We start from the raw sequence: 25,265 nt of genomic DNA, 5'->3' as shown, positions 1-25,265 counted from the left end.
ATTGTGCTGTATAGCCACAAAAGCATCTATCACAAATATCAGCCTTTCCAAAATTAACTGAGCTAAATATAGGTCTCCTTACATGCAAGGCAATCACATACATTCTTAGCTGAAAATGAGCCCAATTAACTTTAGTAAGTCTTATTTCTCAATAGACATAAAACAAGGGGAATTTTAAATAGCTATCTGAAGTCATAAATTGTAATATCACATCCAGAAATCAACGAAGAGAATACTTTTGTTGAAAGTATATCTTTTCTAATATATCTAATATATCTTTTTTCAGGATATATACTCCAAAATCAACCGATAAACCTTGAAATGATCTTTCTGCTATCATTAAACACAGCAAATATTTTATATTCCAGATTTACTTTCTGCACATTACATTCTCATTTGCAAGTCAGAAAAGAGAATCTTTTTGGATTCTGAATGACATTAATAACTATGATATACAGCTTTCTATCCATGTATTATGATTTCTTTCATGCATACATATATTATTTTGCAAATAAGATAAATTAGGAATAAAATTTTACATTGTATCCAGATCCTTTGTTGGGTTTGTCTGCATGCATGATCTATAGAAATCCCAGTTTACGATGATAGTGGTAAGTGATAGATGCATAGAAGCAATCCTTGCTTAATGATTGATTGCTTAGCAATCGACATTACAACAGCCACACAAAAGGAATTTGTGATCCAATTCCAGAATTCCAATGACTGTACATCCTTCCCCCACAGTCCAATGACTGCGTCAGCAACCAATGTCACTACTGGTGGTTGACTTGCAACCATTCATTTAGTGACCATTTAAGTTACAATGGCACTGAAAAAAAGTAACTTATGTTTTCACACTTGAAGATCCCCATGGTCACGTGATCAAAAATTCAGTGTGGCAATTGGCTCGTATTTATAATAGTTGCAGTGTCCTGGGGTCATGTAGTCACTTTTTAAGAGTTGGGGAAGTCAGATTCATTCATTTATTTTATTATTCATATTTCTATGCTGCCCACTCTCCGAGGACTCTGGACGGCATTACACCAAAGACAGTATACTAAATAGCATATTGCCCCCAACAATCTGGGTCCTCATTTTACCCACCTCAGAAGAATGGAAGGCTGAGTCAACCTTGAGCCGGTGAGATTTGATCCGCTGATCTGTTGAACTAGCAGTCAGCTGAAGTAGCTGCAGTACTGCACTCTAACCCCTGCGCCACCTCGGCTCTTTATAACAATCATGTTACTAATTTAACTGTAGTGATTCATTAAACATTTGTGTCCAAAAAAGTCGTAAAATGGGGCAAAACTCACTTAACAACTATGATGCTTAGCAACTGAAATTTTGGACTCAAGTCCAAAGTCGAAGATTATCTGTATAGTCAATTGCAGCCTTCTGAATGCATTGAATTGCTTCACCATGATGTTCGTTTTATGATGTGGCATTCGCTTATCAATATTGCAAAAAAGATTGTAAGATTGGGTTGGTTACATGAGTGACTCAATTTATGACCATCTTGAGTTACAACAGAAATTCCAGACTCAGTTACAGTCATAAGTCAAGGACTAGCTGTATTGCAGAAAATACCAGCATCCAGCTGATCTGGGGGAAAAAGCAAAGCAACAAATGGTATCTGTTTAGAACAGTGATGGCTAACCTTTTTGCCATCATGTGCCAAAAGTGGGGGGAGGGCGGAGGGGTTGCACGCGTGCGTGCCCATACCCGTAATTCTATGCGCCCCGCCCCTGTGCATGTGACTCCTGTGTTCCCCCCACTTTTGGCACGTGATGGCCCAGTGGGCCCGGAAGGCCCATTTTTTTGCCCTCCCCAGGCCCCGGGGTCTTTCTAGGAGTTTGGGGAGGACGAAAACAGCCTTCCCCACCCCGCTGAAGACCCTCTGGAAGTTGGAAATGGCCCGTTTGCAAACTTCCGGTGGGACCTCATGTGCCCACTGATATGGCTCTGCGTGCCACCTGGGGCACTCGTGCCATAGGTTCGCCATCACGGGTTTAGAATTTGAATGGGAGACCACCTGGAAATCTTCAGATTGCAGACTGCACTGGAAGTTAAAATAAAAAGTCAGGGATAGATCATTTCTTTATTCCTGCTAAGTTACTATTTCTACTAAGATACACATTGATGGTTCCTGCAAGACCAATCCATTCTGGACCAATGGCAATGACAGCTCCCTTGAAATGAAGATTAGTGACCAGAGATTGATTTTAGGCATGCAATGAAAGGAGAAGATGGACCTAACAAAAAATTGGCTAGGTCGGGAAGCTAGAGGGAAGGATTATGGGGACACAGAAAGGGTGGAGGAGAGATTTCAATGGGAAATCTGGAAGGACTGCAAGTTTTCGCTAGGATCAAGTTCCAAGAAAGAGCACCCCATGTCCCCAGGAACAAGCCAGACTCCAAACAAACAAAAGGAAGTTTGTTTTGGGGTCTTTTTATTTTTTATTAGAATAGAATAGAATAGAATAGAATAGAATAGAATAGAATAGAATAGAATAGAATAGAATAGAATAGAATAGAATAGAATAGAACAGAATAGAATAGTTGTCACTTTGAATGTAGGCTGATCAGCATATATTTAAAATGAAATAACCTTGCATACAGCTCTCAAAGGCTCTCCACCTCTAATATAACTCTAAATACGAGAGCATAAATTTGGAGTCTCCTCTTTGGTTTGGGGTGTGGGGTCTTTGTTTTCTCCCTTCTTCCAAGTTACTGGACAGGGAGGCTTCCTGCAGCCCAGCCTCTCTTTCGAGGAAGCCATCTATTGCTTTTAAAAGGAACCGCCAGGAGTCCTCCTATCCCAAATACAAGGACTGCACTGCCCGAGAGAGCCACTAGAGGGCCACAGCCTTCTGCAAATCGTGGGGGGTGGAATCCTGCTGAAAGCGTTTCCTTAAACTGAGCAGCCCGGGGAGGGAGGGAGGGAGGGAGGAGGAGTCAGAAAACCAGGCCCGCCCCCCCTTCACTCTCGCGCGCATGCCCACTCCGATCTTTGACGACAGGCGCCAAAAAATGGCGGCGGGAGGTCGCCCGGCCCTCGGTCACGTGTCCTCCTCCTTGCCCCGCCCCCTCGGCCGGGAGGAGTTCCCCCCGTCAGCGCAGGAGCGTTCTCTCGCTTTCGTTTCTGACGTCCGACGGAGCCATTCGAAGTTTTTCTTTTTTTTACGCCCTCCTGTCGCCGAGGAAGCCCGCGCACAGGCGACGGAGAAGAGACCGCGAAGGTGAGTGAGGGGGGGGGGGAGGTGTTGTGTGGCGCCCGCGGGCGACAGGCTGGGCGGTTGGGGCTCCGGCTCTTTCTCCCTCAGCCGCTGCCGGGGCTCGCTCAAGGCCGGCCGGCGTCTCTCTTAGCGACGGGAGGGAGGGAGGGAGCGCAAGGGATTGACAAGCGGGCTGGAGATCCTTGAGGGGAGGGGTGTGTGAGGTAAGTGTTCTTACCTCAGAAGGTGGGGGGGGTCCCTCTTTGTCTCACCTGAGCCTCCAGGTGAGCTGGGTTCCGAGACCTGCCATCTTGGGGGTTTGGGAGTCTGGACCGGTGGGGATATATATATATATATATATATATATAGGCGTCTCTTCCTACTCCCCAAGATACGGCGCCGTATAAGGAGATGCGTGACGTCACCGCACAAAGGACCGACGCTCGCGTCGTGACGTCACAGTGCAACCCCCCCTTCACCCGCATGCGCCACCGTGCAGGCCCCGCCCCCTTTGAACTGGCACTGCCATCGGGACAAAACTCCGCCCTTTAGGAATTTCAGGTCAGCCTCCCTAACACAGGTGGGAGGGGTGGACTTCAACTCCCAGCATCCCCCCCAGCCAGCATGCGCTGGCTGGGGGATGCTGGGAATTGAAGTTCACCTGTCATAAAAGATGCTGAGGTTGAGAAACACTGCCTTCATAACATCTTTTTTGTCAGTTGTTTGCCCCCCCCCTCCCCCCCCCACTCTATATACCCCCAATTTGCCTATGTAAACGGTACAATATAATTTTGGGTGATTTGTTTCTGCTCGCGGCTTTGCTGTAGCGAAGAAACTAAAACCTCCCAAAACATCTTAAACCAAATCAAACCAAGTAATATTTATATATTTATTTCATTTCATTTCATTTAGACGTTTATATAGCTGCCCATCATACAACAAACTCTTTTTTGCTTGGTAATTCCCCCCCCCCCCCCAGCAGTAACATTTTTTTATAAAAGCATTGAGGATATTGGTAAGAAGAGCCGCAGTGGCCCAGTGGTTAGAATGCAGTACTGCAGGCTACTCCTGCTGACTGACTGCAATTTGGCAGATCGAATCTCACCAGGCTCAGGGTTGACTCAGGTAAAATGAGGACCCAGATTGTTGTGGGGGCAATAGGCTGATTCTGTAAACCGCTTAGAGAGGGCTGTAAAGCTGTGAAGCGGTATATAAGTCTAAGTGCTAGTGCTATTGCTAGAGTTGAAACAATGAAAAATAATACTTGTTAAAGTGGACAAAAAAGCTAAGATATAATGTGATGTCTTACAGTCCAAAGAGTTAAACACTCTACAAGTAGTCCTCGACTTACAACAGTTCATTTAGTGACCATTTGAAGTTACAACAGTACTGAAAAAAGTGACATGTCCGTTTTTCACACAACCATTGCAGCATCTCTGTGGTCACATGATTAAAATTCAGACACTTGCCAACTGACTCATATTTATGACAGTTGCAGTGGCCTGGGGTCATGTGATCCCATTTTGCAACTTTTTGGCAAGCCAAGTCAATGGGGAGAGCAGATTCAACTGTGCCAGGAAAGGTTGTAAAATGGAGCAAAACTCATTTAACAAATGTTTCACTTACCAAGAGAAACTTTGGGCTCAATTGTGATCATAAATGGAGGACTACCTGTATTCACTTCTTGCCACTTTTAGATTAGAATGGAATTCTTTATTGGCCAAGTGTGATTGGTCACACAAGGAATTTGTCTTGGCTACTTGATTAACAACAAGTAGCTACTTGGCTACTTGATTAAGCCAAAATGATAGTAGAATAACACAGTTTTCCTTATGTAAGGGAAAAATATGCCAGGGAGGGCATAAATGTGGAAAGGGAAAAATAACAATTTATTATTCTCTCCAATGCTCTACCAATCTTTTAATAATTGAAAAATCACTGGGACAAATAATCGTCTCCAATCATCAAAATTATTGATGATGATAGTGATGATCATTATGATCTGTTCCAAGCCGCCTGCCTCTCCTTCTTCCTTCCAGTCACATGGTCCAGAATAGAACTGCTATTAAGTGCTGGAAATAATTCCAGAAACCAGCCTGTATCCTTTCCTTGTTCTTCTTCCATTAAGTTTGCCCTTTAAGATGGCCTCCTTTCCTCAACCAGCTGCTTGGGAGATCTGCCTGGCTCGAGGGAGGCTTTCCCATTTCCTGATCTGGCTGAAAGAATAATGGCGAAGCTGGGCAGGAGGATCATAGAGTTGGCGGAATAGGTAACACGAAAGGAAGCTAAGCTGCTGACCTTCTGCTTTTCCATATGGTGATTGGGAGAGTCTCTGCAAAAGGACCAATCAGTGCTTTTCTCTGGCTTCCTTCTTGTGTCCCAAATCCAAAACAACAGAAATGTTGGCTGGTTTTATTGGCTACATCTGTAAAACATGGCATCCGCTTGGATCACACGGGGGTTGTTGCCAGAGAGTAAAATTCAGGAGACCAGAAATGGCAGAGCTGTAGTGACAGCTGCAGTACTCAGATTTTTTTTTTTTTTCACGAGGACTGAATTTTTCTGGAAAAAAATGGCTTGAAATGTTTGCCCATTAAATTCCTGTTTTGTTCTTTAGATGAACTTTTCAGCTGGCTTTTAACTGTTTTTTAATCTCCAGGCATTTCTGGGCTGCCTTCTTGGACTTTGACATTGCAAAGGGTCACCTGTTGATTCCGCAGATCAAAACGCAATGAAAAGTACAAAAGCATATTTGATAAATTTAGCATTATTGCAGTATTTCATTCTAGAGACCCAGTTTGGGGTAGTGCACGGTTTCTCAACCCTGGCGGCTTTAAGATGTGTGAACTTCCAACTCCCATAGTTCCTCAACCATCAATGCTTGACGCCAGGAAGTGGGAGTTTTAGTCCCACCTTAGACACAAAGCCAGCTGGATGACCTTGGGCCACTTCCTCTCTTTCTCAGCCCCAGGAAGGAGTGAAGCAAACCACAAAAACTTTGCCAAGAAAAAACTTCAGGGGCATATCCAGGCAGTCATCAGGAGCCAAAAACTGGCTCAACGGCACCAAAACTAAATAAAATTCCAGTTGAGCAACAAACTTTCACTTTACACATCTGAACTAGCTTTGTAAAAAAAAAATTGGTAAGATTTTAGTTTAATTAGATTTATGAAATAAAAAGATATGTCACCTTAAGGAAAGCATGAATTACACTTGGATTCAGCACCCATCTCCAGTGGGCGCAAGTTAAAATTACATACGTTAGCTTCTTTCAGTGGGTGAGGTTTTATGACTGTACCCCGCCGGTTGCTGCTTGCAAAATGAGGACAACTTCATGAGTAAATAATAATTTAAAAAACCCCATAATATATTATTCACCAAAATGTTTCCTATTGACAGGCTGTTTGTTACTCAGTTTCCTCTATCTTATGAGCAGAATGTCCTTATTATCTGTGGGTCAGGATAGTGGGATGCTAGGAGGATTTTTACAATTCTCCACATTGTTTGAACTTTCACATAAAAGTAAACTTGTTTCTGAAAACTTGTAAGAGAAGTTACGAGATAATGGTCTTGAATTATTCAGATACCCTCAAGAGGTTTTGGGAAACTATGTACAGTACATATATAAAAAATAAATATAGTGGGATGAATGTTCCTTTGATGGAAATGTTATAAAATAGTCCTTTCATGATCACAATTGGGACCAAAATTTCTGTTGCTAAGCAAGATTGGGGACCCAGTTTGTTGGGGGCAATATGCTATTTAGTATTCTGTCTTTGGTGTAAGCCGCCCAGAGTCCTCGGAGAGTGGGCGGCATAGAAATACGAAAAATAAATAAAGATGGTTGTTAAGTGAACCGCACCTGATTTTATGGCCTTTTTCCCACAATTGTTAAATGAATCACGTGGTTGTGGGGGAAATCTGTTTTCCCTCGTTGACTTTGCTTGTCGAAAGCTTTCAGAGAAACTTCAGGGAATGCTGTAGCCATACATGCCAATTGCCATACGCCTGAATTTTAATCACATAACCATGGGGGATGCTGCAACAGTCCTTTGTGCAAGAACTCACCAGATTTGAGTTCTTTTTTTAATACCAGCAACTTCAAAAAGTTGCTAAACAACTTTTGTAAGTTGAGGACCACGTATATATGAACTAGGCTCACACCAAGATTAATGTTCTCCTTTTGTTTCATTTTTTAATGCCAGGATGGCCCAGAACAAGTTCCTTGCAGCGAAGCTGAAAAGCTATTTGCGTGAAGAAAAAATTCAGCTATGGAAGCCCCCATATACCAACAGCAACAAGGAAGCTGGAGAGGAGTTGAAGGTAAGCAAGCATATTGCCTCTCCTATCATGTCATGCATTTTTATGGCTTTTTGTATTCTTAGCAGATTCGTTTTTATTGTCCTAGGATCTCACCCGGCAATATTCAGCCAGGCTCAATTACAATGACAATGAAATAGAAGCTCTTCTGGAAGAAATACGTTGCAAAGCTGTCGAGAGAGGAATGGGAAATGAAGCTTATGAGTCAACGGGCGTGGCAACCCTTGAAGTAGCCTTACCTTCAAGGATGGGTAAAGTAAGCAGCTGCTTCCCGTTATCTGAAGAAAAGTCTGTCCAATGGGCATGAGGCGTGTGCATTTTTGCCAAACATCGATAATACAAGTGGCCCTCGACTTACGACTGGTTGCTTAGCTACCATTCAAAGTTACAACTTGCAGACTTATGAGCTGGATCCACCATTCTAATGGTCGCAGTCCCCACCCCCAGTCATATGGCCATTGTTTTACGACAGTTTTGCTCAAAACTGCCCCGAGTCCTTCGGGAGTAGGGCAGTATATAAATCAAATAAAAGTACAGTAAAGTAAAAGTAAAATCAATCACTTGCAGTTTTTAGCAAAATGCACCCATCACAAACAATAGATTCACTCACAATCAGTATGTTCAATTAATGACCACCATAAAAAATATAAAACTGAGCAGGCTGCATTATGGTCGTAACTTGAGGACTACCAATATTTCATTTATATACAGACAAATGACACAATTGATTGGTTACATGTCATTAGACCACTGTTGATTCTTAATGGTTTCATAGATAGATTTTTATCTTTGACAATCTGTCCTTCAGCTCTTCCAACATCCCGATCGCCACTCTTAACAGACTCCATCCACCTTGCTGCTGGTCATCTTCATCTTCTCTTTCTTCCTTCTATCCCAACATTGTAGATGTCTGGAGATCCTCAGTCATCCAGGTCATGGTTGTCCCAAAGGTGCTTTTTCAAGAGGCAGCTGGACTTTCTGGTTTTTCTTTGAGCTGAAGAAGCTTCTTGGATGAGAAGCAAAACATCTTCAAAGAAAAACCAAAAAGTCCAGTTGCCTCTTGAAAAAGTACCTTTGGGCCAACATTATAGACTTTTCAAGAGAGGGGAAACTTTTCATTGATTTACTGATTGTTTACATGCTATCAATTTGGTGTTGCCTAGCAGCCATATAACATTCTCCAGGAAGATTTTCTCCTCAACCTAGGTCCTTCAACTCTTCCAACGGTGCCCCCTTTACTACATAACTTGAGTCCAATCATTTTGCTTCTGGTCATCTGTTTTCTTCCACCATTACAGCCTTCACCAGAAAAATGAGACTGTTTATTTATGTATAAGAGAATAGGATAGGAATCCCCCGGAATTTATTTTCTTTCATAAGCCCAGAAGAGGCAAACTCTCAGGACAAAATATTACTTCTGTTCTCATTACACGCTGAAGCAGAAAATGACCGTCTTCATTTTAGCCTAATGTGTGTTAGGTGAACCCAGCTGATGTGGTTATGCTTACTGTAAAACTTAGTCAATTGTCTCAGCAGTGATTAAGGTAATAATAGATAAATATGTTGGTGAAACACTAATAAAACCTAGTTAATCCCCCTAGGATTGTAAAAGGCAACTGATTAGGGGGAAATAGTTCCAGATGAAATTATTGAATAAAAGCAATGAAATGCATTTGGCAACAATTTCTGGCTAAGACTGAAACCTTCACCAGCCCTCACATTAAAAAGAATGTTCGTTTAGTGGGAATATAAAGCATGCTGCTATGTTCACTGTTCTCTTGTGGCCTACATTTATTTCAGTGATTCATTAAAAACTCTATCCATAAAAAGGTTCCTGTGCTTACGATTCGGGCACTTGGCAGCTGGCATGTATTTACAACACTTGCAGCATTCCAGAGTCACATGATCACCATTCAAAACCTTCCCGTCCGGCTTTGGACAAGCAAAGTCAATGGGGGAAACCGGATTAGGTTAACAACTACGTAATTCAGTTAACAACTGCAGTGATTCATTTAACAGCCCTGGCAAACAAGGGTATGAAAATGGATGGTGACTCGCTTAACAACTTCCTTACTTAGCAACACAAATTCTGGTCCCAATTGTGGTCATAAATCAAGGATTATCAGTACTGAATTCTTAAAGTCAAAGGACCTGTGTATTTGCCGTATTTTTCGGAGTACAAGACACACCTACTTTTTTTGGTGAGGAAAAGAAGAAAAAGAAATCTCCCTCTGCCTCTGCCTCAGCAATTTTGCCTCCTTGCAGCAAATAGCCTGCTTTACTTTCATTTTCGTTTTCAGCATAGCTTGATTAGCACAAGGTAAAAAAAAATCTGCTCCAGCAATTTACCTCTTTGCAGCAAGCAGCTGAGCCCTGCGCAAAACAGCTGAGAGCAAATCAGCTGAGAGTCAGTAGGCCGATCCAATCAACTTGTGCTAATTAGGCTGTGCTGAAGCTGAAAGTAACTGTTTTTTCTTGCTGTTTGCTTGCAAGGAGGTAATTGCTGGGAGGCACAGCCAAAGGGTGGGGGCCAGTGGGTGGGCGGGGCTACATTTGGTGTATAAGACGCATCTAAATTTTCATCTCCAAGGTGCGTCTTATACTCCAAAAAATACAGTACTTGAAATTGGTGCTTCTTGTACTTCAGTACAGGGGTCTCCAACTTTAGCAACTTGAAACATGGTGGATTTCAACTCTCAGAATTCAGTAAATAAGGCCAACATGCTTGAACCCTCCAAATCTTTTATATCCTCTTTAAATGAATCAGTATTTTCTGTTTTTCATAGATGCAAAAGAATATGCTGGAAACCAAATTGGTTATCACAGGCAAAGAGCTGCGATCCCAGTAAGTATCTACCATTCACTTGAGTGCTTTGCTAAAGTTCCTGCAATTTATTTTATATAACTGCATACTATAATTATATCATAGCATATATGCCATACGGATCATTTGCATGTATTCAGAAAGGTATAAACATAGAAGAAATTTATTTTACCAGTTCCTCACTTTGAACATAGAAATAGATTTTCTGAATATAGTCTTCCACTTATGACCATAATTGCAACTGGAATTTCCATTATAAGTCACTGTGTTATAAAGCATCATATGGCCAAAAAGTACATAGCGGTATAATCATGAAGCTGAATTGTTTTGCCTAACTATTATGCTTCCTCCCAGAATAGAACAGACATACGGATTTGAAGAAGACTTCATTAAAGTAATTATAAATAAGAAGCAATTGATATATAAGATAATTTTGCAAAGTTAGTATTTTTCCAAAAAGGTACATAGTTGTATAATTTTGAAGCCGAATTGCTTTTACTAGCTATTGTTCTTCTTCCCAGAATAGCACACACATACGGATTTGAAGAAAACTGCATTAAAGTAATTATAAACAAGAAACAACTGGAATTAGGTACGTATCCTGTGTTTAAACACATTTTTAGAATAATTGTTCGTTCAACTTCTGAATAGAGCTGTTCCTACAGCTATACCCTGAAGTTTTTTACTTCAGAAATCCTCTTGCTGGCTTTGGCTGGAACATTAATCCACTTCCATTTTTCAGGAAAGACACTAGAAGAGCAGGGTGTCACTCACAATGTCAAAGTGATGGTGCTCGAGCTGAAGCTGAGTGAAGAAGAAGCCAGAAGAAAAATCCGTGAAGAAGAGATACATTATGAACAAGAGGCCCTAAAGAAGAAAGAGATCAATCAAATGATGCAGAGGACAAAAAGGGGATTAGAAATACTTGCTGAAAGAGGTAAAGGAACTTTTTCCTTAAGTCCCAAACTACTAAGAGTAGGATACACACTCACACACAGAAAGACATTCTTTTTTCCTTTAAATCTTCCAACACTTTTCATGCCACTTTTTTTCCTTTAAATTTGATTTTCTTGGTCTTCCCCTTGACTTGACCTTATATTCATTTTGCAATTTAGTAGTAATTAGCATTGGACATGCACTTCTGTCCAAGCTCAGTAAAAGGTAAAGGTTCCCCACGCACACATGTCCTAGTTGTTCCCGACTCTAGGAGGTGGTGCTCATCTCCGTTTTGAAGCCAAAGAGCCAGCCCTATCCGTGGTCTCCATGGTCATGTGGCCAGCATGACACTGTTACCTTCCCACCAAAGGTGGTCCCTATTTTTCTACTTGCATTTTTCTTACGTGCTTTTGAACTGCTAGGTTGGCAGAAGCTGGGACAAGTAACGGGAGCTCACCCCGTTACGCGGCACTAGGGATTTGAACCGCTGAACTGCCGACCTTTCAATCGACAAGCTCAGTGTCTTAGCCACTGAGCCCCCACATCCCCCTCAGTAAACAGACCTCAGACCTTTTTTTTTTTTTTTTTTTTTTTGGTACTACAACAACAGCCCAGTCAGGTAGATTGGGCTGAGAGAAAGTGAGTGATCCAGAATCAACGTGTAAACTTGTGTGGCTGAGTTTGCGATGAGAGTTAATCTCAGATAAAATACGCTCTCCCCCTCTTAAAAAAAATTGCTAATCATTGAGTTATTATTTAGAAAGAATTATCATCCATACTTTGTAAAACAAGCAACTCTTCTTTCAATACTATGGAGGGTTTGAATGAAGAAGATAGAATTCGTTGTTATAAAGCTTTAATTGAGAAATTGAAAAATTCAGCCTTTTGGGATGCAACATGATTCCTGATTGGAAAACTCCTATGGAAGTTCTTGTCTGTGAGTAGCGAATGAGGCAATTAGATCAGTCATCGTGGTCCTAGTTTTATAGGCATACCAAGGAACTCTTGGTCCCCACTTATTTAATGACTGCTCATCTGTTATTAGGTTGACTGCTACCCTACCCTTTTGAGCAGTTTGCTGGCACAGCCTTCCAAGACAGCAGTTAAATAAAGCAAGATTTTCATATCATTTTCATTAAAAAAAATGTGACACTTGTAAAGTTGTATCTTTTCTGTCACATTAAACATTGATGATAATGTTGGTGGGATCTCCAGTACCTGCACTAAAATCTTGGGGCAAGGGCTGTGTGGCCCTCAAAATTTAGGTTGTTCACCTTTTATTTATTTAAAAATAAGTCAGGTTTATTAAGATGTGTTCGTTTTTTTGTTTTATGTGCACGCTCTGCTACAGAAAATTCTTTCGATCCAGACACCGTACCTTACCTGGACATAGCAAACCAGACTGGAAGAACTATCCAGATTCCTCCCCAAGCCAAAAAAGTAAGCACGAACTCTTCAAAAGTTGTGTTCTCTTCTGCCTGTCCACCTCCCCCATCCTACTTGATAACATTTTTTTTTTTTTTGAAAAGCAATTTGTTTAATCTTTGTTGTGAGTAAAAGGTTTCTTCGCCTCCTCCTTGTCTCTTTGGCAGGCTCTTTTAATAGCTATGGGGTACCATGAGAAGGGCAGAGCTTTCTTGAAAAAAAAAGAATATGCTGTGGCATTGCCGTACCTGTTGGATGCGGATAAACACTTTTGGTAAGGAAAAAAATATCTCACTTTCCTTTCGCAAAACTTCTTTCAGCACTAATTATAGTGCTTCGCCTAGCAATTTTATGTACTTGTTAAAACGGGCCGAAAACATTTCGCTTCTGTTCTTGTCATTTCCAAACGTGCTTAGCCCACAGTCACAGAAAGAAGCACGGCAGCTTTGAAAGCTATCCTTGACCTCAGCTTTATTGGCCACATTGTCACTGAACCAGCAATCCCCAGAATGTGGCAACACAGTACAGGTAGTCCTCAACTTACAACCGGTTACTTAAAACAGTCATTCGAAGTTACAAAAGCTACTTAACGACCCTGGTTTCAAGCTTCCCATGACTGCATTTTGACCACTCAGCAACCAGCCCTCATTTACGGCTGTTTGCTGTGCCCCACAGTCAGGTAGGCGATTGTAATTTACGACAGTTTTGCCGCAAGCCACTTTTTACTTTTGGCTTCTGGCAAAAAACTGATTCCTAGGGAACAATGGGTTTGCTTGAACGACAAAAAAGCTTGCAAAGTCAGGCCCAGTCACGTGGTGACCCACTCTACAACTGTCACAACCGGCAACCATAATCACCAGGCTCCGTTGTGGTTGTAACTCGAGGACTATCTGTACTTAGAAAGGGAAAGAGAGAGGTGGTATTCATCTGGTTCAGACCGGTAGTGGAAATTGTGGGTGGGCCCGCCCGCCTGCCCGCCCGCCCTGGCTCTATGCCGTCCTATTTAGATACATTTTTGAGGCCGGGCACATGCGCAGAAGGCGCGTGAGCAAAGCACATGCACAGAATGCCATGCACATATGCGCGCGCTCTCACATTTGCGAACCAGTAGGGAAAGTAAATGAATGCCATCCTTGGAAAGAGACATCTTGTGCTAGCAGGTCTGCAGATAAGGGCATAACAAGGTTGCATATCGATCTCTTTCCCAGCCCAAACGTGAACCTCACAAACTCAAGCTGTAGGCGTAAAGTTCCAGAGAAGCTGCAGGAAAGACTTCACGATCCACCCTCTAAGCATCCCTGACTGAAACCAGTTCAGCTCCTCCTAACAGCCTTTGGACCAGTTTCCATTCAGCCCATTCTAGCCAGTTTGCCTGGAGGTACCTGAGGCTTCTGTAAAGTTGTGTTGTTGTGGCTCAGAGAGAAAGGAGCCGACACATTGGTGTTTCGTTTGGAGTTGGGTATATCCCGCACTTACCTTGTTTATATTTTGGCTGTTCACTGTGTCTTTGGTGGCATTGCTGCTCCATACCCTTCTTTGGGGATTACATTTCTGTCATGCTATTTCACTCACCCTGCCCCGCGGATGTTCAATGCAGGATCCTGTCCTTATCCCCCTGGCTTACGAGATCCCTGATACGATGTGTGGCTGTACCGATAGTCCTTGGCTTACCATCACAGTTGAGACCCAAATTTCTGTTGCTACGAAAGGCGGTTAAAATCAAGTTGCACCCGTTCTTAACGTTCCCTGCCACAATTGTAGCGCAAATCATGGCAGTCGTTAAGTGACTCACATGGTCACTAAGCAAATCCAGCTTCCCCATCGACTTGGCTCGTCAGAAGCTCTCTTGGACGGTCGCAAATGGCCGTCACACGTGACCCTGTGGCGCTGCAGTCATCATAAACATGCTGGCAGCCAGGCACATTTTTAGTGCAATTGTAATTTCGAACGGTCACTAAAACAACCTGTTGTAAATCGAGGACTACCTGTATGGCACACCCCTAGCACCTCTAAATTCCACCTGCATTTCAGCAGCTCTGCAGTACCTGTGTCCAATATGTTCTGCTTTTCAGTGAATGTGATTCAGAATGCCTCGCCATGGTGGATAATTATGCCGTGCTGCAACTGGACATTGTCTGGTGCTATTTCCACCTGGGCCAGCTGGAATGCCTTGACGATGCTGAGAAAAAGCTGTCGTCAGCCCATAACTGCTTCAGAAAGTGTTACGGAGAGAACCACGAAAGGCTGGTCACCATAAAAGTAGGCTGGTTATGTGTGTTTAACGAGCCCCCATCCTCAGATACGTTGAATGAATATTAAGTATATGAAAAAGAACGTCAGTGTTTTTATATTTCTGGGTTGTTTTTTTTTATCATGTTGCAAGTTGGTCCAGAGTAATTTTGGATAGTGAGATGGGCAGCACAGTACGTAAATTTACTAATAAATGAAACTCGTCCTCATTTACATTGAATGAACATTAAGCAAGATATGCCGGAAAGAGTATTTACTCCAAAAGCTTCAAGGAATTAATTAAAAGTCTGGATGTATAAAGCCAAAATATCGGAAGCGTTTTATGGTGTGCCTGTTAAAATTGTTTCATTTAATTCTGCAAAGTTTCACCAGATCAGAACACACTGATGATCCTTGTACAGAACCTGTAATTTAGGACTCAACTTCTAATTCTTTTTCTTAGTCCCACTCAAATACCAGTGATTTCTAATAGGTAAACTTGGCTTGTTACGCTGTGATTTGGGAAACATCCCTTGCATGTTGACCCATTTGTAAATATTTCCTTTTCCTCAGGGGAGCTCTGGGAGAGAGAAAGCTTTATTTTTGAGGCTCTACCTGCTTGAAGGCATAAGCCATTATCACAATGGCCGAGAAAAAGAAGCTGCCGAATGTCTTCAAAGAGTGAGTTATTGTGTTCTTTTCAAAGTTTAAACTCCTTCCCTAAAATTGTAAATCTACACATGTAATTTCTTGGATTAAACCTCCTTGAATACAGTGGCATTTATAGTAGATTAATACTATAGTGCATGATGTTTTCACCACTGTGCCTCTAAACAGCAACCAATTACTTCTGTTATTCACGTTTGTTTGTTTGTTTGTTTGTTTGTTTCTCTCCCTCTCGCTCCCCCCCCCTTTTTTTTTTTTTTGCAGGCACATAACTTATTCCAAGAGCTGGTCATTGATCCAGAAAAGATCAATAGCTTGTTACTTCTGGGTTTCTCTGCTCAAGAGGCTCGCCTTGGTCTCCGAGCTTGTGATGGCCATTTGGAGCATGCTGCCAATCATATTTCCAACAGGAGGGAGGTAATGTGTGTTAAAGAGTGCCATGGAATTTCATAGCAGGGTGGGATGCAGGAAATATGCAGTGTTAGTAAAACTGCGCATTTCAAGCATTTGGTGCAGTGTTTCTCAATCTCAGCAGCTTTAAGGTGTGTGGACTTCAACTCTCAAAATTAGCCAGCCAGCAAGCTGGCTGGGGAATTCTAGGAATTGAAGTCCACGCATCTTTTAAAGCTGCTGAGGTTGAGAAACACTGATCTTGTATTTCTATTTCACGTGAGTGCATTGCTTTACATCAGAACTCTGCTTCGCTTACAAATTTGAAATGGCCAGTTTCTCCTCTGTTTGCACTGAAATACCAATAAATCCCACTATTTTCTCACCAAATGAATGGTTTCTAACTGTTGCAATATTTATTCCTCACCAAATTCCGTTCTGAGCTGGGATTAGGAAAAAACAGTTGCATGAGTTCTTTATTTTTCATCTAAGAGCAATTAACAGCAAGCTGTTAGGTGAGTGAACAGCTTGCCCCCTCTATCCAGCACAGATAATGTACATTAAAATCAAATACCCTCCCTTACCCAGTCTCCCATTTCTCATCTCGGCATCATTCCATGTAAGGAACTTCGTCCTCCCTTCCTTACCAAGGCCTGTTAACTTCTGGGAATACATTTATGTAAGCATAAACTGTCTTTGGAATGTACACCTAATCTCTTTTCAGGTCTTGGTGCTCTCTGATCTTGGTTGCTTTCCTCCCTCCAGACATCTGGCGCTCTCTGAATTTAGTTGTTTTCCTCTAGATATCCACAAGAAAACAACCAAGCTGGAGAACACCAAAGACATCACAATTCATCCCTGAACTACAAAATATTTTCTTCTATCAGTTATCTCACTTCCCTGGATAAGCTTCTTTCAAGGGCTGTGAACAGTGGGGAGTAAGAAGGCCAGCCAAACTTAAAGAAAACAAAATGAGACATGGTTTCTGAGTCTTAATGAAAGCATAAATGCTCAAACAAAACTTTATAGTATTATATTCTATTAAATATTCCAACATAACTGCTGAAATGAAAGAGTTGTTTTGACAGAGGATGTCCAGATTCTTAGAAAAGAAGCTCTTAGACAATTTCACAATTGCATAGTGAAGCATGAATATCAGCGTTTAGCTAAAATAGTGCTATGAGCACACTGTTGAAAGACCTGGCCAGGGATAAATGGAGAAAAGAATATTTATCTATGTGGTTGCTAGAAATTGGCAGTGATTTTATGACTTTGTGACCTGGCACATAGCCAAAAAGTGGGATGGAGTGCATTCAAAGTTGAGAAACGATCTATAGATAAGAAGCTGAGTGTGGAAACGTAGTTTTGCTGAATACTGAAAAGATGTCTTACTGCTGTTCTCATGCAGGAGAAGGCTCTGATACGGAGGGAGGAGAAGGCCAAAAGGAGAAGGCAATTAGAAGGCATAAACTCCTTGAAAAGTATGGGCTATTCAGAGCGAGCAGCCAGAGAGGCACTTCACAAATCAAAAGGGAACATTGAAGAAGCAGTGAAGGTAACTCTTATTCCTAGTACTTACCTCTGTTCTCATTAGGTCAAAACATTGCTTGCTTTACACGAGTCCTCTCAACTTTACAACCAGGTGACTTAAAACTGGTCCTTGTACTTAACTGTTGCAGCAGCCCTACAATCACATGATAAAAATTCGGTTGCTTGGCAGACAGCATGTATTCCCAATGTTTGCAGTGTCCCAGATGTTATTTACGACTTTTCCAGGGGGTTTTCAATAAGCAAAATCAATGGGGGAAGCAGGATTCATTTAACAACCCCGGCAAAACTGTTATAAAGACCGGGCACTAATGACTGCAATGCTTAGCAATGGATGCTCTGGCCCAGTTGTCATAAGTTGAGGACTGCCTATAAAGTGAAGACTATTCGTACTGTCTTGGGATATCCCTCCTTGGTTTAGTTTCTTACATTATTCATTTTCTGTTCTAGGTTCTACTTGATAATCCCCAACTGCTGTTAACAAATGATGATGCTTCTACGCCAGGAGAAGAGTTTCAGGTTCCCCAGCAAAGTATTGAACAGGTGAGTCAGGAATGTGGCCTGTGTCTTGTGTGCATTTCCTGTTTCCTGTTCTGTTCTTCCCTTGAGCTCTTATCCATTTCCAGTTTTCAACTTGCTGCAAGTTACTTATCCCATCTCCAGATCATCTTGGTAGGGTGCATGGGAGCATTTGCAACTCAAAAAAAATCCCAGTGTAACCAAGGAAGAATTGTAAGAAATTGTAAGAAATGCTTTAAAGAGTCCTAGTTTTAGCCAGAATTTCTTGTTTGTAAAAACCCGTTTTTCTTTACCTAGTTTGGCTCACATTTTTTTTAATATCAAAAGAATGCTAAAATAATGTGAGGGGATAGGGTGGCTATTTTAATCTTCTCTGCAACTTAGTCAGATACCAGTAAATTTGTTGTTGTTGTTCAATCTGCTGCATTGTTTTTGCAGTTATTCCGGTTGCTCATGAGCTTTAAAACATCCTTTGATAGGTAGATAGTCTAGGATCTTGCTCTGTTGATCCCTTTTATCAGCTGCCAGGTTCAGCGGATCAGTTCATATCCACCAGCTATTTTGTGCCCAGGCATCCTCTGAAATTATTCCCTGTTCCATTTGGAGCACATGAAGCTAACCAGGACCTTGCACATAATTTAGATTTAGAATGTTAGCAGTGGAAAAAATCTATCCAAAGCAGACCATTTGCTCTATCTAAAGGCCCAGCTCTCCTGTTTTAAGTACTAGCAGATAAGGCCACATAATACCTCTTTCACCCATTTGCTTTATAGTTGCAGAATGGAGTGTAAATTCACACCTTAATCTGGATGGATGGATGGATGGATGGATGGATAAGGGAGGGAGGGAAAGGGAAGGGAAGGGAAGGAGGGAGGTCTATATTTTAGAAGTTATCGATAATGTAAATTCCTGAACAATTCTTGTCAATCAGTGGTACTAATTGTAATTTTGAAGCCTATTTACATTTAAAAATATATTAATCCTCACTTAGCAGCCTAATTAGAACAGGTAACAGTTAAGCACTGCAGTCATTACATGGGTAAATCAATGACAATGATAGACTTATAACATCATTTCCTACTTGGGCACTAAGCAACTCATTGTGGTCATTAAGTGAAACATCACATGATTATGACTTACGATTTTGCTTCCATGTTCCCCATGGAAGCTTGTCGTGAATTGTTTGAGAAGCCTGCAAACAGCAATCACATGAACATGGGACACTGTGATGGACATAAATGCAATGATTGGTCGCAAAGCTGAGGTTTAGGTTTTTTTTACACCATTATAACCTCAAACAGTCACTAAACAAGGCAGTCCATAAGCAAGGACTATGGATCCTCAGATTGTCTCCAGTACAGTGCAAGAATCAGTTGGCGCAGTGGTTAGAATGCAGCAGGCTAACCCTGCTCACTGCCAGGAGTTCGATCCTGGTGGAGCTCAAGGTTGACTCAGCCTTTCATCCTTCCAAGGTCGGTAAATTGAGGACCCAGATTGTTGCCAGGAGGGGGGGGGCAAGATGCTGACTCTATAAACCATTTAGGGAGTGCTGTAAAGCACCACAAAGTGGTATAAGTGCTATTGCTATTTGTCTCAGAGCTGGGTTTCCTAACATGGGCATTCTTGTATCGTGTGTACTTCAATCCCCAGAATTCCCCAATCAGAACAGGCATTGCTGAGAATCTGGGATTCTGCCTGTTGGGAGGTGTTTGAGGAAGGCGTTAGAATGTTGGAATCTGTCGCCTTCATGTTCAGCTTTAAAATTTCCATCGCTCTCTGAAGTTTTAAACTGCTTTCTTCATCTTTCATCTCATATTGGGAAGCAGGTCTCTTCTGAGGCAAAGATAGCAACTCTAAATTTCTCGGGAGGAGATTAAAATGCAGCTTAATGTATGTTTTCACTCAGCTGGTATACATGGGCTTTAATCCTGGCGTTGCGGAGCAAGCTCTGAAAATATTCCGAGGCAACATTCAGCTGGCTGTACAGACCCTTCTTCATTATGAGGGGTCCCTCCCTGCTGATTTAAAGACCCCTTCGGACAGCACCACCACTTCCAATGAATCCAGCTCATCCAAAGACTCTCCTACTGATTCTGCAGGTAAAAGGGCCCAGGTCAGGGATGGCAAACAGCCCACAGGAGACGTGGAGGCAGGGAATCGAGAGAGATGAGAAAGGTTCTTAATATTACGTGGCATATGAAGATGGAGTCGATGGAAGAACAATGGAGTTTCGGTGTGCTGTAGAAAGGTCACGTGTTGGTGACTTGGACTTTAACATGAAGGGAGTTTGGTCTAGTGCAGGATAATTTCTTACCTCATCTGTGAAATAATGTGCTTAATTAAACTAGAAAGCATTTGCTCAAGGTTTAAGACTGTTCCTGGTTTTGATGAAGATCAGTGGGAAATGGAAACACAGGTAGTCCCTGATTTACAACAGTTCCTTTAGTGACCAAAGTTACAACGGCAACCTGCGGCTCTGGAGCCGCATGTGGCTCTTTCATCCCTCTACTGTGGCCCCCCTGTCTCTCAAAATATCTCTCACAACCGCCAATGTGTGACACCCGCTGGCATGTGATTTATTGAGCTTTTCAACCCCCGGTAGGCCAACCGTGGATAAATCCAAGAAAAGAAAAGTTTCAGAAGAAAACAGAACGTTTAATTCAACTACATATGCTGGTTTTGTGGCTATTCAAGAAATAGTCAGGCATGGGAAGGGTTTTTGTGGCTCCCGGTGTTTTCTTTTCTGTGGGAAACGGGTCCAAATGGCTCTTTCAGTGTTTAAGGTTGCAGACCCCTGGTCTAGTGGTTAAGGCACCAGGATAGAAACTATATTGTATTGTCACCTTAAGACAGGAAAGTCAGCTGGGTGACTTTGGGCCAGTAATTCTCAGCCCAACCCCAACAATGGGTTAACTTTAACTCCCACATTCATTTAACAACTGTCACATAAAAGGTTGTAAAATTGGGTCCAGTCACCCGGTGACCCTTTTTACAACCGTCACAACTGCAACCATAATTGCAGGGCTAAATTACGGTTATAACTTGAGGACTACTTGTACAAGCAGTTCTCAGCTTATGACCAAAATTGAGCTCAAAATTTATGTTGCTAAGTGAGACATTTAAGTTAGTTTTGCCTCATTTTAGGACATTTCTTGCCACAGTTGTTAAGTGAATCACTGCAGTTGTTGAATCGGTAGCTCGACTGTTAAATGAATCTCGATTCCCCCTTGATTTTGCTTGTCAGGGGATCACAAAAGGTGATCCCATGGCCCCAGGACACTGCAACCGTCATAAGTGCGAGTCAGTTGCCAAGCATCTGAATTTTGATTATGTGACCTTGGGATGCTGCAATGGCCATAAGTGTGAAAAAAGAGGCATAAGTCACTTTTTTTCAGTGCCGTTGTAACTTTGGTCACTAAAGGAACTGTTGTAAATCAGGGACTACCTGTGTTTCCATTTCCCACTGATCTTCATCAAAACCAGGAACAGTCTTAAACCTTGAGCAAATGCTTTCTAGTTTAATTAAGCACATTATTTCACAGATGAGGTAAGAAATTATGGTGCAATCTGTCACTGACCAACTCCCATCTACTCCTGGAAGATGCCCTCTGTGAATTAAGAGCCCGGGAAGTGAAATTTTGCTCTCCGTGAACTTTTCATTTCTCATTTATTTGTAGGCACCTCTGGGGCTTCAACAGATGAAGACATGGAAGTGGATGCTGTCAGTGAAATCTTAGAAGATATTCCAGAACATGAAGAAGATTACTTGGACTTAACTTTGGAAGAAGAGGAAGTTGTCATTAATGAGTACCTGTCCTATATAGGACATCTGCAGATCCCTTCCAAGTAGAGACAAGACTTTGGGAGGCTGCATCTCAGTTATGTACTTCAGGGTCTTTTGGCTAGATCAGGCAGAGTTAGTTGCTTTTAAGTCTCATGGAACTCAAGAACTCAGCTAACTTAATTGGAACTAATTTAGTCCCGATCCAGAGCTTAAAGGTTAGGTCGCTTTCTTATATTTTGCCAGATGCCTTAAGTAGCTGCATAGTTTTGAAACGTTGGCATGCAAAATAAGTCTATTTAACCGCGCTCTAAAGCCACCACTGAACAGTACTGTCACTTGTAGAACAGAAATATTTACAGAAATATTTTTGTAGAGCACTTCACCATATATACGTTGATGTAAAATTGATTTATTTAAATCATAGCTTGAATAAAATCCATTTTGCATCCCTTCACAGCAATAGAATTTTTTTAAAACAGCGAATGATCTTGGTAGGGCAGCCCTTGAGTAGAATCCCGTGAAGATTAGTCCTGGTGTTTTCTTATTAGAAATAAGGATTTGTGCGTAGAGCAGTTTTTATGGAATTTTTCTTTCCTTTTTTAATACTATTGTAAATCTATTGTGTGTGGAATTGAAATACCTTCCTTTTCTAAGCAGTCTTGCTAATGCACTACTAACCAATAAAAAACACATTTATCATGGCTACAGTGTTTTGAAAAGCTGAAAAATACTAGCAGGAACAAAGACTGTCTTGAAAACGCAGAAAAGAATGAGTGTGTGTGTGAGAGGGGGGTGGTGGAGCGGGGAGAGTCTGTGTGTATGCATGTGCCTGAGAGAGAGAAAATGTCTCTGAAATTTCTTGCCTGAACCTTTGTAGCAATTCTCAGTCATCCAGGTCGTGGTTGTCTCAAATGTGCTTTTCCAGGAACTTCCTTGTTTTTACTTTTTCTTTCGAAGATGTTTCGCTTCTCATCCAAGAAGCTTCTTTAACTCTGACTGGATTCCATTCCCCACCATCCAGTCAGAGCTGAAGAAGCTTCTTGGATGAGAAGCGAAACATCTTCAAAAGAAAGAAATAAAAACAGAGTCCAGTTGCCTTCTGAAAAAGCATTTTTGGGGTCCCCTGAATCTTATATTCATATGGCCTTCACTTTCTCAAGACTCCGGCTGGTGATTTGCCTCAACTTTGAAACCCTGGGTTTTCCAATGTCTGCGATCTTTAAAGAAAGTGACATTTATTTGTTTATTTGTTAGTTTGCTTGCCTGCTTTTGACCACATTTGTTTTTATAAATAAGGCAGCAAAGATATTTCCTGCTCCTATTTTCCCAACAGCAACCCTGTGGGGGCTAAGAGAGAGGACCTGGCCAAAGTCACCCAGCTGGCTTTGATGTCTAAGGTGGGATAGAACTGGTGGTTTCCCCAGTTTTTAGCCCAATGCTTTAATCATTAGACAAAACTAGCTTTCTTTGTCAGCTTCCTTTATTATCCTAAGCATCCACAGGAGGGCAAAAGACAAAATACACCATTATTAATGCAAACTTGCAATTCACATGCATGTGTGCACCATCAGAATTGGACCAGAATTTCCATGTAAGCAAGAGAGTTGTTCAGTGAATCAGACCCAATTTTACGAGCATTTTATCATAGGTGTTAAGCAGATTGGTTGTTAAATGAATCACACTGTCATTAAGTGAATCCAACTCCCCTCATTGACTTTGCTTGCCAGAAGCTGGTTGGGAAGGTTGCAAATGACAATCGCATGAACCTGCAGCCATCCTAAATATATGCCAGTTGCCAAGTGCCTGAATTTTGGTGATGTGACCATGGGGATGCTGCAGCGGTCGTAAATGTGAGGAGTGGTCATAAGTTACCTTTTTCCAGTGCTGTGACTTCAAATGGTCGCTAAACAAATATTTGTAAATTGAGGACTACCTGTAATTTAGGAAACAAAATACGATTGTGCATTCTTTGTCATTTACAAGATAATAAATAAAAATATGAGATTTCTGCACATACCCAAGAAAGGATTTTGGCAAGATAGGCTCCTTTTTGGAAAAAGGAGCTGCCCTTTGGATACCTTTTTTCATATATGGTAATCAGGTGTGCAAAGATGTGGGAAAAATAGGGAATAGGCCTTTCATGTTAAAGCAAACAAGTTTTCCTGGTCTGCATAAATACATACACATATACACACCAGTGGTGGATTGCCCCCGGTTCGGACTGGTTCTATAGAACTGGTAGTAAAACCGGAGGGAGGCTCCGCCCACTGACCCCGACATCATCAGAACACTTCTGCGCATGCACAGAAGAGTGCGAGCAAAGCAAGTTGCACGGCCCCATTGCGAACCGGTAGTAAAGGTAAGTAGAACCCTCCCCTGATACACACACACACACATACATACATACATACATACCAGGGGTGGGTTCTACTTACCTTTACTACAGGTTCGCAACGGAGCCACGCACGGTTGCTTCGCTCGAGCGCACTCTTCTGTGCATGCACAGAAGCATTCTGATGACATCGGGGTCGGTGGGCGGAGCCTCCCTCCGGTTTTACTACCGGTTCTATAGAACCGGTCTGAACCGGAGGCAACCCACCACTGATACATACATATATTTATTTGTGTTAGGTTTCCTGCACAGCATAGCAGAGGCTAGGGATTCAGGACACTCTTGTGACTAAACTACAAATAGCCAATTTTCAGAATCAAGGTGGCATATTCTAAGGTGGGATATAACCCTGGTTGAGATTTAACTATTTTAAAATGGTTTTCAATAGGGATGTGATTCATTCGATCAACACACACTTTATTATGAATAGATGTTTGTTTCTCCGTACTGGTGTGCACACATCCTAGTTATGGGGCCACTTTGGAAATTTGCTTAATAGAGATCTACTTTGTGACTGCAGTTATAACAGTGTAAGACACACCATTGCCCGGAAAAAAAAATAACACTAGGATCAATGAGGATTTCATGTCAGGGTTTTCCAGCCTATCTCTTCACATTTAATAAATCACTTCATTGCAAGAAAGCTTAAATGCAGTGAATTTAGATTATCTTGCCTCTGTTTTAAAGTGTTCAGTTCAGCCTTCTCAGTTTTAAAAAATTGAAAATTTACAAGCAATGACTCTAATATGGCAGCTTAATTCTCTCGTGCTCTGAAGAACCACTTCTGAGTGCGAGAAGAATCATTTCTGTGGGGGAGAAAAATGAAAAACGGGATTCTTTGAATCTTGCCCAAATTATAACTAATAATGCAACCACTAGAGGGCAGACACGTCTACATTTTTAGATCTTCCAAAGCATCTTATTTCCTAACTCAGGTTTCTTCCTTGAGTTATTGAAGGTACCATCCTTAGAATTGCTTAGTCTGGAGAGGAAATGACTGGAGCATCAGTTGTCCAC

The 25,265-nt window shown here is 41.8% G+C and overlaps 1 protein-coding gene across 3 annotated transcripts; it reads left to right on the top strand.

Annotated features, from left to right (window-relative positions):
- The first annotated feature begins 3,006 nt into the window (after positions 1-3,006).
- NUB1 (negative regulator of ubiquitin like proteins 1) lies at positions 3,007-22,555 on the top strand. 3 transcript variants are annotated; one of them, XM_034401713.3, is made up of 16 exons: positions 3,091-3,239; positions 5,344-5,484; positions 7,421-7,538; positions 7,624-7,791; positions 10,322-10,380; positions 10,881-10,951; positions 11,102-11,296; positions 12,647-12,735; positions 12,888-12,994; positions 14,793-14,979; positions 15,523-15,630; positions 15,880-16,032; positions 17,414-17,560; positions 18,004-18,096; positions 19,979-20,171; positions 21,750-22,555. In XM_034401713.3, exons 3-16 carry the CDS (start codon positions 7,422-7,424, stop codon positions 21,920-21,922), a joined length of 1,860 nt encoding a protein of 619 aa, XP_034257604.1. In that variant the 5' UTR covers positions 3,091-3,239; positions 5,344-5,484; position 7,421; the 3' UTR covers positions 21,923-22,555. The 3 variants fall into 3 exon arrangements, with proteins under 3 accessions (XP_034257603.2, XP_087749221.1, XP_034257604.1); XM_034401712.3 differs by lacking the exon at positions 5,344-5,484 and having other exon boundaries at positions 3,007-3,239; XM_087893095.1 differs by lacking the exons at positions 5,344-5,484; positions 19,979-20,171 and having other exon boundaries at positions 3,019-3,239.
- Positions 22,556-25,265: the final 2,710 nt, after the last annotated feature.

This window comes from Pantherophis guttatus, chromosome 4 (assembly GCF_059756535.1).
Source record: "Pantherophis guttatus breed Tessera chromosome 4, ASM5975653v1, whole genome shotgun sequence".
NCBI lineage: Eukaryota > Metazoa > Chordata > Lepidosauria > Squamata > Colubridae > Pantherophis > Pantherophis guttatus.
The sequence above is the reverse complement of the archived record's forward strand: the minus strand, read 5'-3'. Positions and strand labels throughout refer to the sequence as shown.

Excerpts from the sequence above, each read along its gene's own strand:
- NUB1 (XM_034401712.3), top strand. The coding sequence starts at position 3,031 with ATGGCGGCGGGAGGTCGCCCGGCCCTCGGTCACGTGTCCTCCTCCTTG. Across the intron at positions 7,792-10,321 it reads TACCTTCAAGGATGGGTAAA|ATGCAAAAGAATATGCTGGA; the intron begins GTAAGCAGCTGC and ends TGTTTTTCATAG. Across the intron at positions 12,736-12,887 it reads TTCCTCCCCAAGCCAAAAAA|GCTCTTTTAATAGCTATGGG; the intron begins GTAAGCACGAAC and ends TCTCTTTGGCAG.